The sequence below is a fragment of the Musa acuminata genome, chromosome BXJ2-5, assembly GCF_036884655.1.
Source record: "Musa acuminata AAA Group cultivar baxijiao chromosome BXJ2-5, Cavendish_Baxijiao_AAA, whole genome shotgun sequence".
NCBI lineage: Eukaryota > Viridiplantae > Streptophyta > Magnoliopsida > Zingiberales > Musaceae > Musa > Musa acuminata.
Genome location: NC_088342.1, coordinates 48,010,493 through 48,029,264, shown reverse-complemented (window position 1 = coordinate 48,029,264; position 18,772 = coordinate 48,010,493). Strand labels below are relative to the sequence as shown.

The following is an 18,772-nucleotide window of genomic DNA, read 5'->3' as shown; positions in this document are numbered from 1 at the left end:
TCTATGAACATCCAGGTTGATTGACCAGAGAAAGGCACCGAGAAGACATAGTGCCCTTCACGATTGTAATTATTTTAACGAAGCAGTGAGCACGATGGAGCAACATACATTGAGCATCTATGATGGTTTATGGTTTATGTGCTGCACATCATCCATATCGCCTTTCAATTTAATCCAACTTTATTCTGGCACACATCCTTCCTCCAATTCTTCCATCAATTTAGGAGGTCAGTTCTAAGCGACTTGCATAAAATCGGTCTATTATTCCCCAATTTATTCGGCCCCACTGATATGATCCGATCCTGAATCCAAGATGCCATGATCAAAATAGGATTAAGTGCAATAATTATATATATATAACATGTTTTATTAAAAGTTCAACATCTAATAATCCGCTCACGAAAAGAATTACTCATATTTCCAAGGTCCAGTCATAATACATCAACTATTTTGTTGGTTTTTTTGGGTGCTATATCCTCTCGAGACCTAATCATATGACACATTTTTTTAGTTAACTTTGTTCGATCAAGACTTGTTTATTATTCTTACGGATTTAATTTTTAGAAACGCTAATTCTTTTATTCTTGCTACAATAATTGAATTAAGTAATTTTTAAATCTAACTTTCTTACAAATAAAAATAAAGAAACACATTCGTTTAAAAGATTCAAAAACACTAAAAAATAAGAGAAGAAGAAAAGCTGATATTTCCGAAGAGGAAAGAATCTACCAAACCACAACCACCAAAACCAGAGGAGTGGGATCTCCGTGCGGCGACCACGAGCACTCCACACGCACCTCTCCTCCCCCACTGATCTACACCGTCCACGTTTCTCGCATCCATTTCCCTTTGCTTCTCTATATATCTTCCCCCCCCACCTCCTCAACCCTACTCGGTCTTCTCATCCGTCAATCCCTCTTCCTCTCTCTCCTCAGCTCTGCTCTTCCTGTTCCTTTTTGTTTTGCAGAGCACCACGATGCTTCTCAAGGCCTCTGCTTCTCTCGCATTCCTCTCCGCCTCCTCTGAGGCCTCACCGCCGCATTCCCCTGCCGCCCTCCTGCGCGGGCCTCACCCTTCCTTTTCTGCGTCTTTTCTTCCTTTTAGATCTCCGGGGGGAATGATGAGGCGCGCATCTGTCGTGGCCGCCGCCGCCCCTTCTGACCAGGCCATCACGGGAGTCGTGTTTCAGCCCGTCGAGGAGATCCAGAAAGAGCTCTCCGTCGTGCCGACGGCCCCTGGCTTGTCCATCGCCCGTCAGAAGTACGACGATGATTGCGAGTCTGCCATTAACGAACAGATCAAGTCGGTTCCTTTTCTTTTTTCTTCTTCTTTTTCTTCTTCTTGTTTTTATGTTATTTTCTCTCAAACTTCATCTTATTCTTCTTGGCTCCATTTTCTATTTTTTTTTAATGTCAAGTGAAATCTGGAGAAATCATAAAGCTCTTGTCTTTTGTATAAAGAAGGATCGCTTTTTTCTTCCCTTGGTATTTCTTCTTCTTTATACACGTCTTTTTGGGGTCTTTTTTGAGAGAAAAATATGTTAGTTTCTTTCCAGTGCTACCCCTTTTTATTTCTCTTCTCGGATGACGCATTTTCTGGCAAATGGATCTATTTTTCACCCGATTCCTTTCTACTGTCTTTTCCTTTAGCTCTTTCTACAATATCTGTGCGGTCAGTTCTATTTACTATGGACTTAATCCTTTGGTCTTTCTGTGTTGTTTTTCCTTCAGTGTTGAATACAACAATTCGTACATATATCATGCCCTGTTCTCATACTTCGATCGCGACAACGTGGCGCTGAAAGGCCTTGCCAAGTAAGTCCTTTTGAAATCCAGTGCTTGTTCTTATTTTTCTTCCTCTTTAGTTATGTATTGCTTAGATCCGTCCTGTGTCTGCTTATTTCAGGTTCTTCAAGGAATCAAGCGAAGAGGAACGGGTTCACGCAGAGAAATTGATGGAATACCAAGTAAATAGTTTCTTTGTTCTTTCTTTTCTTCCGTCATTAGTATCTTCTATTCTTTCTTTCTGGTTTGTGATGATTGAAACTGAATCTGGTGCGGTCAGAACAAGCGTGGAGGAAGAGTGATGCTCCAATTGATTTGTAGGCCGCCCTCTGAGTTCGATCACCCTGAGAAGGGGGATGCATTGTACGGTATGTCTTACTTTGGACACCGAGCACGAATCTACTCTGTTCTTTAGGTGCCTATAAAAAGGGAGATCTTTAACAAAGTATGACACATGGGACAAACTACTTTACCATTGATCTACTCCATCATCGAGTCTTATTTTTATTGTGGCTGTCGGGAATCCAAAGAAAGCTTTTGTTTTTAAATACAAATCATTGGCCAAGAAGAGGAACAAAGTAAACAAGGTTATATTTTTATTACATAGATGATCTTATAGTCTACATGTTCCTGATTAAATTATCTTAATTATGTGGTATGCATGCTTCACTGTTTTTTTGGATTTATTGACTACACTTCTGTTCGTTTTAAGTGGACATTCTTTTTGTGGAGCTAAATGCCTCCTTTAACATGGTTGAACTGGAACGTTGCCTGAGTTATTGGTGATCTTCTCCGGATGTATTTGTTTTTGTTTTCATGTATGTTCCTTTAAGATTGTTGATTAAGTAGATGATTCAGAAGTAGCAGTTTCCATTATACTTCATTATCTTTTTTGTTTTGTATCATACTGCATTGTATCTTGAATTATAATGACAGATTCAGCAAATTTTTTGTTTTTTTAGCAATGGAATTGGCGTTGTGTCTTGAGAAGCTGACAAATGAGAAGTTACTTAATCTACACAGTGTAAGTGATGCTGACCTATGATGACTATTTCATTATTTGGCGGTTACTACCAGCATAGGATATCAAATCTTCATTGTATCACAAATTTTTGCACAGGTTGCTGACAGATGCAATGACGCTCAGCTGACTGATTTTATCGAGAGTGAATTTCTTGAGGAACAGGTGAAACACTTTTCTTATCCCCATATTTGATTTTTGATGCTATTGAATTCCATTTTTTTCAAACATGTTCTGTTTCTTTTGGAACTATAATATAAACTGAGGGCAAAATTTAATTGATAGTTCCAATATTGCTATTTTTCTGATACTGCTGTTAAGTCCTCAACCATTAATAAATAGTGGTTACAATGTCCATCCTTGGTTTGTCTTATGATCCTAACCAAAAGAAATAAAAAATAAAAAGATTAACTAGCTGGGTGTTTTTTGCATTCGTTGCTAACTGTTAGTAGTTACCATTTGGATATATAGTCTTTTCAAATGGATTTTACTTTTTTTTTCCTTTTCTTTTGGATGAGAAGATCCGATAGTTTTTAGGAATGATAATACATTGAATTATCTGGTGATTAGATGCACTATTATTTAATTAGATATCTAGTATAAGTTAGTTAGACTTTTTTTTTTTTTTTTTGTCTGATCAAACTACATAATGTGATTATAGTTCTTCAATCACTAATGCTCTTAGTTTTTCTCTTCTATATTCAGGTGGATGCTATTAAAAAGATATCTGAATATGTTGCTCAGTTGAGAAGAGTCGGGAAAGGACATGGTGAGATGCTCTATCTTAATATTGGCTATTGTATGAGGCTTTTGGTGATATTTATTCTGTTGTTAGCATCAGAATTCAAATATTTTATTATTTGATATCTATAGTATATTGTTTTGTTTTTTTACTTATGACATTTATTTATATATTCTTGAAACCGATATATATATTATTTTTATGTTAATTTCATTTTAGATCTATGTTAGTTCAAGTGTATAAATGTATTCGGTTTTAGTTAGAAAGAAGGCAGATAATTCCTAAGGTGGAACTGAGATTGAGACTCCAGCTTCGAACTGTAATTTTATTTGGTTTTGGAATGGAATGTGAATGGGATTACCTGAATTCAATCATATAATCGATTAATTTGTCATTCTAATTCTCAATCGACATACAGACAAGACGGTTAGTTCCATATTTAAAGCTAGTATGATGGTCTTACGACTATACATGTATGTTTGCAGGGGTTTGGCATTTTGACCAGATGCTCCTTCAGGGAGATGCTGCATAAGGTTGAAGGAAGGATGTGGGTGGCTCTATTTCGGTGTTGTGGTTGTGGTAGAGGTCTCTTTTCTCGAAGCTTCGATCTGTTTGTTGGCATGGAAGTAATTGAAGCTTATGTGTTAGAAGCAGGTAGTTTCTTTATGTATTATGTCTTGGTCTACATGGAATGGTAAAGATGGTTGGTTATGCTCATTATTGCTTGATGTTAGGATATGTTATCAGAGAATCGAATCTAATACATTGGCAATAGCCGGTCAAATTAACTTATGACACTGATGCGTGTTTTGCCTTGCGTGAGTCATGACTGAGCAACTGCAAACTCGATGGTGTCGATATGGACATTTAGGAAAGGAGGTCACGTGCTCTTTGAAAGAATTAACCATCGAGGAGGTCTGCCATCTGAGCATCATCCAATGATTTTTTTGGTGCCAAATATATTATGTGAGTCGGCTAAACCTGCACGACCAAGAACAACGTCCTTTCGATTAACCTCTCAAGCTTCGGCCGCAAGCGGGCTCAACCATGAAGGCCAGCCTGATAACAAAAGCCCAGACCTGAAATGGGCCGTGCTTCTTACGTGCCAGCCCATCTGGGACTCGAGTGGGCCATTTCAATTTTGTTCTTCTTCATACCCGAATTTGTTCGTGGGATGTTAGGGGGTTCGGACATGACACGTGGGTCCCATCTGGAGAACTCTAATACGTAACTATGCGACCCGTGTTTCACGTCGCGGCCCAACTCCGGCAGGTAGATGCGGCGCACATCGACAACTGGGAACTTGCAAGTTACGAAGCACTCGTAAGGACCCCTTTGTGTAGAACCCGATCCAATGACAGGCTATTGATCTCGCTACACCTTCCTTCTCGTTCCTCTTCCACTTTCCCTTCCTGTTCCCTTTCTGATCGTATTACAGCGAAGTTGCCTTGAGGGACCATCCATCATATATATGAAGAAGCGATCTCGTTTTCAGATGGTGGAAGATTCGAAAGAAAACAAGGGAAGTACTTGCATGTGTGATTCGATGGATGCATTAAAAAATGATTCACTTCCTCTCACGGATGATCCTCCTACTCCTCCTCCTCGTCCTTTCAACCTCACTCCTCATCTGTTCGCCTGCCGTAAATTGGAGTGGCAATCAGCCAAACCAGAAGAGAGACAATGGGCTGTGGTTTTCCCATCTTCTTTTCCTCGTCACCCTCTGTCGTCGGACAACATCGTTTTTTCCTTGGAGAAGATTTTTAGCGTATCAAGCAGCATCCACTTAGCCAAACCCTAATCTTCACAGGCCACCACGTACGACAGGCTCCGCTGTGTCAAGTTTGATTGACGACGTTCGTCCAGCAGAACTTGCAATTTCACACATTACCTTCTTCCAAAATCTTTGCCCGATGTGGCTTGTGCAGACTGGTCATATGTGTCTCCGGTCATTTGTCTCGTGAAATCCCTGCTGCCCGGTACATTCTTTTTAGGATACAACTACTCAAGTGGAGCATGATTTAGCAGAGCAACACTAGTGTTAGGAGAGGGCTTCAGCGCTTCGGTCCATTCGCTCAGTACTAGAAGATAAAAGAAAGGGATTCAGCTAGCTGATGGTTAGATTTGGTTCCTCAATTTGATATATATATATCTTTCCATTTCGCGAAATTGGTACTCGCTGGGATTGTGTGAAACGAGTAATATCGGTGGCATGACCCCCCGTGCATATATAGTAAAAAAAATGATCGGCAGCAGCAACGACAACGGCAAGTTCACATGCATCACACAGCGTGCGTACGTACGTGATCATCATTCCCGCTTTGGATGCTTCCACCTTTCTTCTGCATTATGATTAGATGCTGCTTTGAGCTTTGTTCCCATCTCCCACTCCATATCCATCCCTGCTCTTCTTCTTCCGCCTCTCAGTCGAACATTTCCTCTCGTCATCAGAAGCTATAACTCAAAACTCACCACCTCCTCTTTCACGGGGCATTCATGTTCACAAACCAAGGATACATGGATTCGTCATTTGAAAGCATCCTATCACTTGCAGAGTAGACTGACCCCACCAGTAATGAATCAAAAAATCTTTGCTATAGAAAGAAGAGGAGGAGGAGGAGGAGGAGGAGGAGTCGCATTCAAATCCTTGTGAGTTAGGTCTTCTTAGTGAGGGAAGGACGATGGTGTATGTCTTATTCAGTCTGGAAGTTGCAGTTCGGACAAAGAGTATCTCAATTTTCTGCCAAATTATTCCTTGTCATGATGACCACTTAGTATGAGAACCTGCTTTTGGTTCCAATACTTACCTTCAACCACATCAGTGTCTTAATTCACCCTTGCTTTTTGAAACATGTTAAAAGAAAGCAAAATTCAATGACCACACCATGCATGCGCCTTTTAATGACCCTACTTTCTTTCAATCCATCAATTGTTCATGATAAGAAAATTAAAAGTGCTGTCCTAATTACCACCACGACTTCATTTTACTTGACTGAGTGAATCGAGGTTTTCTGTCATAATCGGATTAAAGTTTCCTCACAAGTTCATAGTTGTCACGAAACCCACTCAACTCTCTGTTGTTTATCTGTACTTGTGTTCTCTCTCTCTCTCTCTCTACACATATATATATATATATATTCTTTTAACCTTTCTCAAACGATCATTTTATTTATTTTTAATTCTTGCTCATGCAAGTTTCTCTAATTGATTTCTGATCTTGGTAATATCCTAATTAACAACCCTCGGTGGTATCCATATTTCACACATCAAAAAGCCAAAAAACGATTATTTCATTGCTTAGATCTCATTTATAAAGAAATTAGGAAACAATACATCTAACTGACTCTCTCAAAGATGCTGAGTTTGGAAAATTTAGCATTTACCGAATTCCAAACGACTCGTATGTCCGATTCGCTTGAGCTCAAAAGAATTATGCACAATCCTACAAGCGTCCGAGGAAGCCAATGGTTTTTCTTCTACTAAAGAAAAAGTGCTTCTCATATATACTGGAACACCAACAAATATAACAAAGGATCATACAAACAACATTTGTCTCTCCGAGAAAGGTATTTATTTATATTCTATCTACTTTTATCACCTGAAAACCATTACTCTTCGATGAAACATACAAAAAGCTAGCTAGCTAGCTAACTAAACAAAGGGCATCATTCATTAATGAACATATCAAAAGCACAGCTTTTAAATATTACGCTTCTGTGCTTCAGATTACCATCAATCAAACCGAGTACCATCCTACGTTCCAACTCAATAAGCACGATAAAAGGAAAAATAATGAGTAGCTGAATAGAAAACAAACCATATTATGTAATTTCAATCGTGGATATGCATATTTTTCATGCACAACATAAATTTGGCTTACGAAAAAGACATATTCCGCTGGAGCGAGCGTGGCATCTGAATTAGGCGCAACCAAGAAGCTGAGAGACGCATGCATCTAACACGAAATAGAAGTGGCTTTCCCACTATATTTTGTTCTCCATATCTTAAACCAATCCCACATCATCATGAAAGGGCTCGTGCATGGAGCAGGTTAATGGTTAATCAATCGTCCATGACACGCACGTCTCTTGTCGATGATCAAATTTCCATGTTAATTTCTGCATCTTTCTTGCCCGGTAAGTTTTTGTCCTCCGCCACCACTGTGCATCGATCGTGATCATCAGATGCTTATATCACAGGAGAGCTGGATGATTCTTTCTAATCATGGGCATTAGCTGTGACGGCCCCCACCTTGCACTTCTGGGAGAACCACTTTTCTTTTGAATATGAATGCTAAGGGTCTGAGCCCGTACAATAATTGAAGAGGATCCAACCTAACCAATCATGTCGCTTCATTGTTTTCTTTCTTTCTTTTTCTCTCGCTCTCTCTTGTTGTTGTTTGGAGATGTGTAAGCTTGCTGTTCATGACAGGAGGAATTCTTCTCAACGGGAACGGCGTCACGTACGTGGAAGCCAATGCGTCAGTGGTATATGTGTGTTCCTTTCATCAGGGTCGACACGCATGATAATGCTGCCCAGGGTGATGCGAAGCGTAGACAACGACTGGATTGGTCCAGTGGTGGTGTATTTGTCATCATTTAGCAGCAGCAACAACAACAACACGTAACACCCTCTCCTCATACATGTAACCTCTTCGGGGTGTGATGGGGATACAGCGCAAGCCGTTTCTCGAGCGGATGAAAGGTTTCCATCGCCTGCAGGGACTTGACAGGCTCGTGGATATCTGCCCCGGAACGTATGCCCTTCTCTCCACTTATCTGGATGGTATTGAATTATCTAGACATCTATTATCTTATGTAGAATTTAGTGGTAGCCGAACCAAATGCTGGGAACATCACGGCTTCACACTCTTGTTGTTGACTCTCTTCTTTTAACAAAGTGAAAATAATAAAAGGAACTCCTCATGCGGTAGCCTCGAAACGGACATTCGAGTTGGAGATTCTCATAGACGTACGTACCCGGACATTTAATTTATGATGCACATATTTTGGTCTCGATGATGCAATGGTTGAGCAAACAGTGGACCTGCACTTTCCAGTCTTGTTATACCTAATCACGAAGAAGAGAAATTGATGTTCTTTGATGGCAAGCTGCGGCAGAGTAGCCGAAAGATACGAGGGGTCGAGAAGCCAAACGAAATGATTCGGCTCAGCTTCAAAATCTATTATAAAATGTAAAAAAGTATTCCAAGGACTTGGTCCACTACGAGGGAGAAAGGTTCACTGTTATTCTTTCTCTTTCTTTTACTGTTATTCTTGTGATGACATCTGATCCAGAGGAGGCCCATCGCCAGTAGTAGCGAAAATTGCAGGTAAAGAGGTTGCCATGAGAACTAAAGCAGTTCAGAGTGAGCAGTGCAGAAAAATGTACTGTGTACAGTGCAGATCATTAGAATTGCTCGAGTTGGAGTGGTTCTTGGTCAAAGAGTTGCAATTGCTCACACATAACACCAAAAAGGGAAAACAGGAAACCCAGCTAGTGCGTAGAGTAGCAAGGCAGCTGGAACTGGTGGCGATCAGAAGAAGAAGAAGAAGAAGAAGAAGAAGAAGAAGAAGAAGCGGAAGAGAGAAGGGGAGACTGGTGTCACTGCAAGTCTGAGCTAGGGATGAAGCCTTGAGAGAGAGAGAGAGAGAGAGAGAGAGAGAGAGAGAGAGAACACGTGTGGGTGCTTCCCTTCAAACTTCTCCCGTCAGTCATGTCTGCCGATGACAAGAAGAGAAGAAAGCCAAGATCCAGGAATGAATAGGAGAAGTTGTCGATTGATTTTAGTGTTCTTTCGTTTCGTGTGGAGCTGCCATTCCGAAGAAATAATGGAGGGCGAGTATTAACATTCACTCATATGGGGTAGAAGTAAAAAAAGAGAGCCTGAGATCAAACCTACAGTGGAGTTGTCTGCTCCATAACGCAGGAAGCAAACTCATCAATAGAAAGGCATAATAAATGAAACAAGTATTCCATGAAAATTACTAAATCGTGCAACGAAGAGCAAGAAGAAAAAACCAGATGGAGTAGCAGCCAAATCATCCACAAAGGAGCCAAGCAAACTGGTCACCGGATCACAAGAAAGTTCTGAATGAGGCGACAGATCTAACGACATCATCATCATCATCATCATCAGGTTTTTGAAGCACCCTTAGGGTAGCATAGAAGAGATGGAAGTTTGCCGGAGGGAGCATACATATAACAAGGATTGAAGTGATCGGAGTTTATATATGCAACAGATGAAGCATTCGGATTTCAAGACAGCGCATAGCTATCAAAAAGATGGAAAGCAGTTGGAGGCCTGTGGTGAAAGAGTATCACGCCACTACTAAAATGTATCTGCAAACGAATTAAACTCTAAAGCAAACATCTAAGCGTTACACAATTAATTAAAAAAGCAAAACAAAAATAAAATAAAAATAGTAATAATAATAATAATTCAAAGAAGCACTCCGTCAACACAAAAATAAAAAGGTAGAAGAGAGAGGACACCGCAATATCTGTTTTTCTTTCATGAAATCTTTGATTGATTGCTGAGCTCAGAGTCAAAACAAAGTTGTATGAAAGAAGATCGCCCGAATTCAACCGCAACTCAACCCTTGTGGTTCTTCCTAACTTACTCACCATGATCATCATCAACATCTGCATTCAAAAACGGCAAAGAAAGAGGACAACAACTCGATCAAGAGATAGATGACCCACCCGGCTGAGCAGTAAAGGATCCCTCCCCGGCGTCCGACCCTGAGCCACCACTCGTGGCGCCGGCGGCAGTGGCAGCAGACGAAGAAGCGTCGCCTGCGTCCCGGACGGCTGAAGTTGGCGCTCGCTTTCGCTTCTTCTTCTCGTACCGGACGCCGCGGGCCTTGGCTTGGCTCTCCCGGATCTCGCGGAGATAGAAGCGGACGGCGCGAGCCGCGAAGGGATTGGCCTCAGGCTTTCCCCCGCTCTCCTCGTAGGCCGCTCGGAGGCGTCCGATGAGGGCGTCCAGGGAGCCCCAGGCCTGCCTCAGTGGGCACGGGCATGGCGCCGGCGGGGTCGGCCGCCCGAAGAAAGCGCACCCGGGAGCGTGCACCTTCGTCTTCCCGAACTGGTCGAGGTACCGCAGGAACTCGATCACCTGGGCGCCGCCGCACCCAGCCAGCGCCAGCGGCGGCCTTTGGTTCCGGAGGTACTGCAGGAACGTGTTCCAGTCCCGGCGCTTCTGCGCCTCATACCGGCTAAGCGGCGCTGGCGACGCCTGGGCCCTCGCGTCCGCCGTTCCGACTGGGACCGCTGCTGCGGCTGCGGCGCCGGAGGAAGGGGATGGGGCATCGCCTTCCGGCGAGACGGGATCGCCCTCCGGTGCAGTCGAATCCATGCACCGACGTCGGAAGAGGAAAGGGAGATATGGATGTATGGGATGGGGAAGAATACGAAAGACAACAGAAGAGTGAGAAAAGTGGAGATGGGGGAGGGTAAAACCAAGAGGAGGCAAGAAGGAATTCACGTGGTGGCCCCTCGGTCAGCACCCTAGAACGGACTGGTAACAGTGATGCAAAGCCACGGAGAGGAGAAGCAGAGATGTGCTGCTTCTTACTCTCGATCGTCACCAACAAAAAGAGTGACGTTTCAACACTAGTTGTGTTAGCAGCGGTGGATGAGTAGCTGCTTGTCATCTCTCCTATTATTTTTGGCCATCGCATTAGAATATTCTGATGGCCACCTCGATTTTATTTGTTATAGTGATATCAATATCGAAGCCTAAACTAAGTTATCTGTAATTTGTGATACGTCGTAATCGGAAGTTGTTGACGGGATGAGAGCTGAAGTAGACTAGACTCGAGAGAATTCGGACAAGTTACTCCACGGATGTCAAATCAACATATTAGGATTACATATTGTTATGGGATTCTCTAGCCCCAGTGATAACGCTCAACAACATTAATTATTACAGGATAAGCTAAAGTTACTGTCGAATCAAATTAAGCGCCCGGAAGAATGAATCATGCAAACTATCCGATAGATAGATACACTTGTTGTTGGCAGACCAGTTGAAGATGGAGAGCGACGGCGTAAGCGTAGATAGTTAGTAATCCAAGGCTTCGGACGAGTAATTCTGAACCCTAAAAAACTCCATACTTTTTTATTTGACTTGAGCTCCGCATGGATCTCATTTTACCACTTTTGTAAATATCAAAAGCTTGCTTGCTTGCATTAAAATCGTGAGAGAGAGAGAGAGAGAGATGTCTTTTTTACGTAGTACAAGCATCATGGTGTTATCACCAAGTGGACAACATCCTTAACATTCATTGACCACCTCGGAAGCAGCATACGTGGGTTGATGTTTACATTGCATTTAAGAATCGATTCTCCGATGATCTGTTGCTTGCCAGGAGAAACTACCCATCTGAATCATTCATTCTTCTCGAATCCGGATCGTGTTTACATTTTTTTCATGCCAAAAAGGTCGCCTTGAACTATCAGTCACATCAATCATGGGAAGACTTTCGAGTTGCCGTGGACCCAACTGATACCTAATCGTTAGGCAAAAGTTCAATCCATATGGATGAGGAGTTCGAATTCTCGTGCCGATTGAGGTTTCGTTTGATTTGTTGTTGTCAGCCTTTTTATTTTCCCAAGGTGTGTGTGGATCGATTAAAGAGAGTAGGTTTTGGTGCTCCACAAGAGATTAGATATGGTGGGTTTTACTCTAATATCGTGCATATTTGGTAACGTCACCGAGGATAACGATTTCATGTACAGCCAGCCACCAGTGCCATTGTCCTCCCAATCAACACTTTATATATTCTTTACTTTGTGTTTTTATCGTGATATCTCAAACTGACACATCATCATCATCATCCTAACATCTTCTTATCGTCATACAATAATAATAATTTCATATGCAGCCTCGAGAGCCATCGTCCTCTGAATCAAGGTATCATATTCTTTACTTTTAATGTTTTATCATAATATCTCATAACATATCATCGTCATTGCAACTGATGCCTCAACACGAGGCCGAGTGGATCAAACTTTATGATATCGTAAGTTGGATGCACGGTGATGATAGTCAGGTTTGCAAAAGATGCTCACCCAAACGTTTATTATACAAGTAACGATATTTAGATCTTACTATATAATAACTCCTCGGATGCATGGATCTCTCTTTCAATTTTGTAAGGTTGAACGTAATTAGAACCAAACAAGGACAATGTCAACTAAAGTGGGTGTCGTTACTGTTTTGTAACTTGGCAATTAAAATTGGAGTGAGAAGCGAAGTGTTTAATTAGTAGGGAGGTACCAAATCCGGACGTCTTCTGCACCGCATGGCTGAATCCTTTTGTTTTCGTATACGTTTTACTCGTCAACAATTACCCGCCGACATGGGGACCCCTTTCACTGCCACTTAAGATGCGCGCAGCAGCAGCAAAAGTGTGAGGAGCCGTACGGTGGTAGTGCTTCCCGCCTGCAATCCAAGCAGCCCAACGCTTAGCTCGGTCCTTCCTCTCACGCCCCGTCCCTCCGCTTTTCTCACCCCCCACCGAAGACTCATCTCCCTGTCCACAAAAAGCAGAGCCGAATCGGACATTCGACGCGTTACAGTCATGCGTGCCCACTTGGGTATATCATATCATCCCTTCCTGCCTTTACCGTCGTCCGATGGCTGTACCCCTTCCGGGGAGCTCGATAAGCTTCGGGCCTTTTTCTTTTTTCTTCCTCAAAATTTGCTAGAAGAAAAGCTCTCCTCGAATCTATCATAATAAAACAAATTGGATTAAACGACATCTCATCTCTCTCTCTCTTTCTCTTTGAAGCATATTTTGATTATGTCCGGATCTTTGAACCATTACTTTAAATCCCAAACTCCCGTCTCTCTCTCTCTCTCTCTCTCTCTCTCTCTCTCTCTCCCACCTTGGATCCTCAGATGGAATAAGTGGAGCTTGAAAAGTCGATTCCTGTTGACTGTTTCGTATTAGTCTCGTCAGAGAGATCAGAATTACCGGAGGGAACACACCAAAATGGTAGTATTTGTCAGATAACTTTTCTGAACGGGGTGCTTTGGCACCAACCAGTGCTGCACCACTCGTCGTTTAAGCAACACGATCACAAGCATCTTCCCCTCGATAGACTACAACTCCCACAGCCTTAGTTGCCTCGGTTTCTCAACGACCGGAGAAAGAATTGCAACCGTTTGTCTGCCTTTTGGAATGTTGCCTTTTCACTTCGACTGTTGTCATCTGCGACTGGGATAACAGTGCTTGCTTCTCCAGCTACAATGCCTCCGATGGAGAATGTGCGTGCATACGTAATGTTACTATCACCTGCCCAACACACACAGTTCCGGTACAGTTAGTCATATGTTAGCTCGATAAATATTACATTATATGATATTATCAAATTAAATAAAATATCTTATAATTAATGTTAAATTATGATTATTATTATAATATGATTAATAAAAATGTTTCATTATAATATAATTTTTTTAGATGTGATATGGGATGGATTCTCTTGATCGATTAATTATTATAGATCTTCTGCTTTAGCTAATAAAAAAATAAGTGACTTGGAATAATAGGTGATAGGGGATACATTGTCAGCTAATCATCAATCAACACGTCACCACCACATGGTGCCTATATAAAATGAGGAAAAGACGAATGTCACCTCCAGAAATTTACCCATGTGGATGAAAATCTAAAACAGACAATCGCAAGCTTCATTCTTGTCATTTATTATCAGAAAGATAATCACAGTTTTCTTTCATGTTCTTTATGACTAGAAAGGCTATTGCAAACTTCATTCTTATCCTTTACAATTAGGTATAAAAGCTTGTCTAACACAGGGAAAGTGATACTACTCGTGTTTGTACTAATATACCTCAAGTTATAAGTGGGTGGAGGGGTGACATTCGTCAACGCGAGATATATTAATACAAATGCGAGGTATATTACTACAAACTCGAGATTGACTACTTAAGGAAGTTGAGCAATGCCTTGCCAACTTCGCTAAGCAACTGAAATAAGTCTAGAGCAATAAACGAGCTATGGAGGATGAACTCAAAGCTCATCGAGCAAGTTGTGATAGCCAATAGGTTGCCTCGAGATATGAGAGAATAGTTGGAGGTTGAGTGACGTATGATACCAAAGTATCGGGAGGAGGTGATTGTCGATTATAAGTATTTGTTGGGTGTAAAAAAGGCCTAGAGAGGATAAGAGTCATCTCGTATCAATTCGAGTATAAAATCGACTTAGCCCGTTTTAAGGTAAGATACCCCAATCTAGAATTTGAGGAGGGTCCACTCACTAGTTATCTCAAGGATCACTAGTTATTGTTCTATTTTATAAAATTTGTACACGTGTAAAATATTTTTTTAAGTTTCAAAATTTAATAAAATAAAATTATTTTAAATAATTTTTTTATTTTATTTATTTTGATTTTAAATTTTTTTATATCTTATGAATTAATGGGTAGTGAGAGAATGCTCTTAGTGACATCCAATGGTAAGTGGTATCGAGCAACGTTTTCCTCTTTATTAAGTGATGTTTTCCTTTTTCGTTGATTTACAGCCGTCACAAGATGAACTATGGCATTGAGCAACATTAGACGATAAAACGATGTTGAATAATGGAGTGGCATTGATCGACGTCGACCCAAATAAAATTTCAACGAATGAAACAATAAATTATGAAAACAAGAATAATAATAATAATAATAATAATAATAATAATAATAATAATAATAATAATAATAATAATAATAATAAAATGCTATATCAAACACACCACTGATTATGCAGGCAAGCTTTTAAAAGCAAACACAAAAAAAAAATTATTTCAATTTTTGTTTGAGAACTGAGGAAACACAAAGCATAACCACAATTCAACGAGAGACACCATATAAATGCGATCGCGAACTCGAGCGCTCTCAGCCACTCTCCTACCGTATAAATGGCCCTCGGTACGGCGGACGCTGTTCTTGCCGTCGCTCCATTGAGCTTCGTCTCATCCTTTCGCCTCGAACCCTGAACAATTGGAACAGAAATACAAATCAAACGATGATAAAGCTGCGATTCTGCTCAATCTCTCCCTCTTGCCCCAACTCCCATCTGCCGGTACGTTTTTTTTCCCATCTCTCGCCCTCTCTGACGATCCATCGCGATCTTGTTGGGATTAGGGTCAGCGGATCTTCGTGATGATTCTTCCATTTTTCTTGCTTCTGGTCCTTCCTGGATCGGTAGGGGTTTAGGGCACCGTGGTGCGGTGTACGAATCAGAGACAAAGATCTGTGGGTGCTGAGGTTAAGGTATCAACAGCAAGAAAAGGCGGTACTGTGGAAGGCTAACAGGGACTGACTCGATTTCCTTGGCAGCAGCGGGGGTCATCTGCGATGGACGAGGTAAACAACCAGACCAATGGCATAAAGGTTGAACGACAAGCTGTCGGAGATCGACGAGGAGTTGCATAGCCCACAACCGACCGTGAATAAGAGGGAGACGATCCATCGGCTCGCCGCATCCAGTTTCTCATATCTGCTCTTCACGCCCTAGGATCATCAAAGACAGGTAAAATTGTCTCTCTCTCTCTGGATATTTTCTCTGTTCACTAAAGTGAAGACGGTGCTTATGTTTCTTCCAATGGCTTCAAGAAGAATGATGGTGAACGAAGACAGTAAGTGAGAATTATCGTTTTCATTAATTATTTGTGTCAAACGATAGGGATATAAAGCGAAATAACCTTTGTATATGAACAAATACTAGAAGACCATGATATGCAGCGGAATTAAATGAAATCACAATCAAATAGTCACGAGACAATAACTGAGATACAAATCTCAATCTCTTGCCCTAAACCCTAGTAATAATCACAAGAGAATAACTGAGATACAAGGATCACGTCACTGTCAACAATATCTAAAACCTCCCCAAGTAATCACAGCAAGAGTCTACTGTAGATTTGATCTAACCTGAGATGAGAACACTGCTAGATGATTGAGAACAACCTCTCTGTAGATTTGTCTTCTTCCCTTTCTTTCTCTTCCTTTTCTGCCTTGTTTTTCTCTTTTTCTTCGAAATCCCGTGGCTGTTTTCTTCTCCCACGTTGTTGCCCTATTTATACTTTTTTTCTATCTCCAAAACGCAGCCACCACACCCCCCTAATGTTAATTAAGATTAGATTAAGATGAGATGAGCAATGGGCTGAATTTATGGGCTGTCAGCCCAACATCAAATGTGTATAATATATATTTCCTCCTTTTCATTGGCCACTTTTTTTTTTTCGAAACTTTTGTCTTCGTCACATGACACCAAGTTGCCTGTTCATTGTTTGGATCATATCATTTACTTGATATCAAGGTTATACCCTTAGGATAGTTTGTAATGCCCGCTTCCATCCAAAGAAAGAGCAGAGACATTTGTATAATCCCAGTCGCTGATTCATCAACAAATTTGCAAAGAAGATACCTGATTCTGTTGATAATATGTATGAGGTGCCTCATTTTACAGCCTAAGAAGACAGGAGCTAAGATCGTGTGAAAGATGAGAAAGCTACCGACCTGTCCTCTGCTTCTGTTGATGATGATGCTGTCAGCAATGTTGTTCTTGCAAAGCCGGAAGAGTGTACCAAGAAACTATGTCTAAGATGCCGGATGAACCAATTCAGTTTGAAAGGTTAGCTCTCACTCTCACTCGAACATGTTCGAGTGTCAGGGGCCATTGTGTGCTTCTGAAAGTGTTCCACACTCGTGAAATTAATTACTAGGCATTCTTTAAAGAAATGTATGATGGTCTTGTGATCATTTGATGCATGTTATGTTAATCATGCTTTTCAGGATTGGTAAATTCTGGTTTATATCACCCGATGAAGCTTCTTCACTGTCACAAGCACGAGGAACTAAATGCCTATAGCATCTACACCGGTCTTCACATGTTTCCCAGACCGGGGATGAGTAGGAAGGTGGTTCATATCATAATGAAGTTGCCACGATGGGGGTGCCTTTTGATAGTCGATGCTCCAGTCCAGAAGACCAAAGATTTAGTAAAACTTACCTGCGGAAGGTTAAACAATTACAAAGTTGCATAGTTTTCATGTCCTCACCGGAAATAAATAAAGCACGAGACATGCAATGGTTTTTCCTTTTAGTTGCTTATGTATTCCTGCCTTTTCTCATGGAGCTAGAGTGGTATCTTGGTGAAACCTGTCTAACTTTAGAAAGCCATCGTCTTATCCTCAGAGCTGGAGAGGCATCAAGGTGAAGTAACCAATCTATGCAAGCCATTACAGAGTATATTCATGTATTGTTCTCCATAACTCTTGCATGTATTTGTGCTTGTACCATATTATATCGTTTGTATACTTGCTTAACTCAATTTCTGGATACGGTGTTCTCGGCAGTTGTAGTAGTTGATCTACTGATTTATTTCACTAAGATGGATAACAGGTTGCAATTATAAATCCCGTCTTATTCTCAGAGCTGCAGAGGCATGTAGGTGAAGTAATCTAACTGATAGCTAGCCAGTATAGAGTAGATCCATGTTTTCTGCTCCATATTGAATATTTATGAATTACATTGTTCATCAAAGCACCTCCTTCTATTCACATGATCTGCACGTTTTTATGCTTGTTAGTATTTTTTTTTATTTGCTTGTTAACTCAGTTTCTCAGATTTTGGTGTTCTCAACATCCATAGTAGCTGATTTAGCACTGGTTATATTGATTTATCTCATTTAGATGGACATGACAAGTTAGGAATTCCTTTTCTTGATTGGGCAAATAATCAGAGGAAGTTAGCTGATGTTATTGATCGTAACAGATGAGAAAGTTGAGATGTCATTGAGCGTCTCTCTTTTATACCTCAGCTTTTGCAGGCTTTTTGCAACGTGTTCTTGATTGTGCTTCTGGTAGAAATTTCCCATATTCTTTATATATGTTCATGGATGTATTCTTAGAGAGATTTTGCTGGAATCTTGTCACCAAGATTAAGGCTATCCTCCGTTATTCTGCAGTGTTAAGAGAATCGATAAATATAAAACATGCAGTGTTTAAGGACCTTTAACATGCACAAAACATAGTGTTAATAGACATTTATGAAACCATTGAGCTTGATCTAAATTTATTTCAATATATCATAAAAGTTGAACGTCATGATGCTCTTTGGGTCTTTGATTTACATAAACATGTTCTACGGTTAAAAAGATATGTACAAATTGGAAACAAAGTTGACGTGTTATTGATTTCGTGA

The 18,772-nt window shown here is 40.9% G+C and overlaps 2 protein-coding genes and 1 long non-coding RNA gene across 3 annotated transcripts; 2 read left to right on the top strand and 1 right to left on the bottom strand.

The window, feature by feature from the left end:
- The first annotated feature begins 887 nt into the window (after nt 1–887).
- On the top strand, nt 888–4,344 carry LOC103986072 (ferritin-1, chloroplastic). The gene is made up of 8 exons (XM_009403949.3): nt 888–1,302; nt 1,731–1,814; nt 1,906–1,966; nt 2,065–2,152; nt 2,747–2,808; nt 2,905–2,970; nt 3,511–3,574; nt 4,033–4,344. Exons 1-8 carry the CDS (start codon nt 977–979, stop codon nt 4,077–4,079), a joined length of 798 nt encoding a protein of 265 aa, XP_009402224.2. The 5' UTR covers nt 888–976; the 3' UTR covers nt 4,080–4,344.
- A 5,544-nt stretch (nt 4,345–9,888) lies between these two features.
- On the bottom strand, nt 9,889–11,135 carry LOC135611926 (protein G1-like7). The gene has a single exon (XM_065107571.1). It carries the CDS (start codon nt 10,905–10,907, stop codon nt 10,233–10,235), a length of 675 nt encoding a protein of 224 aa, XP_064963643.1. The 5' UTR covers nt 10,908–11,135; the 3' UTR covers nt 9,889–10,232.
- A 4,357-nt stretch (nt 11,136–15,492) lies between these two features.
- On the top strand, nt 15,493–18,770 carry LOC135613197 (uncharacterized). Its single transcript, XR_010487241.1, has 4 exons — nt 15,493–15,647; nt 15,774–16,097; nt 17,037–17,201; nt 17,363–18,770. It is a non-coding gene; the product is annotated as an uncharacterized LOC135613197 (long non-coding RNA).
- Nucleotides 18,771–18,772: the final 2 nt, after the last annotated feature.

Bases quoted from the DNA above. Each gene is read 5' to 3' on its own strand.
- LOC103986072 (XM_009403949.3), top strand. From the start codon at position 977: ATGCTTCTCAAGGCCTCTGCTTCTCTCGCATTCCTCTCCGCCTCCTCT. The intron at 2,809-2,904 runs GTAAGTGATGCT...ATTTTTGCACAG, and splicing joins AGTTACTTAATCTACACAGT to GTTGCTGACAGATGCAATGA. The intron at 2,971-3,510 runs GTGAAACACTTT...TTCTATATTCAG, and splicing joins GTGAATTTCTTGAGGAACAG to GTGGATGCTATTAAAAAGAT.
- LOC135611926 (XM_065107571.1), bottom strand. From the start codon at position 10,907: ATGGATTCGACTGCACCGGAGGGCGATCCCGTCTCGCCGGAAGGCGAT.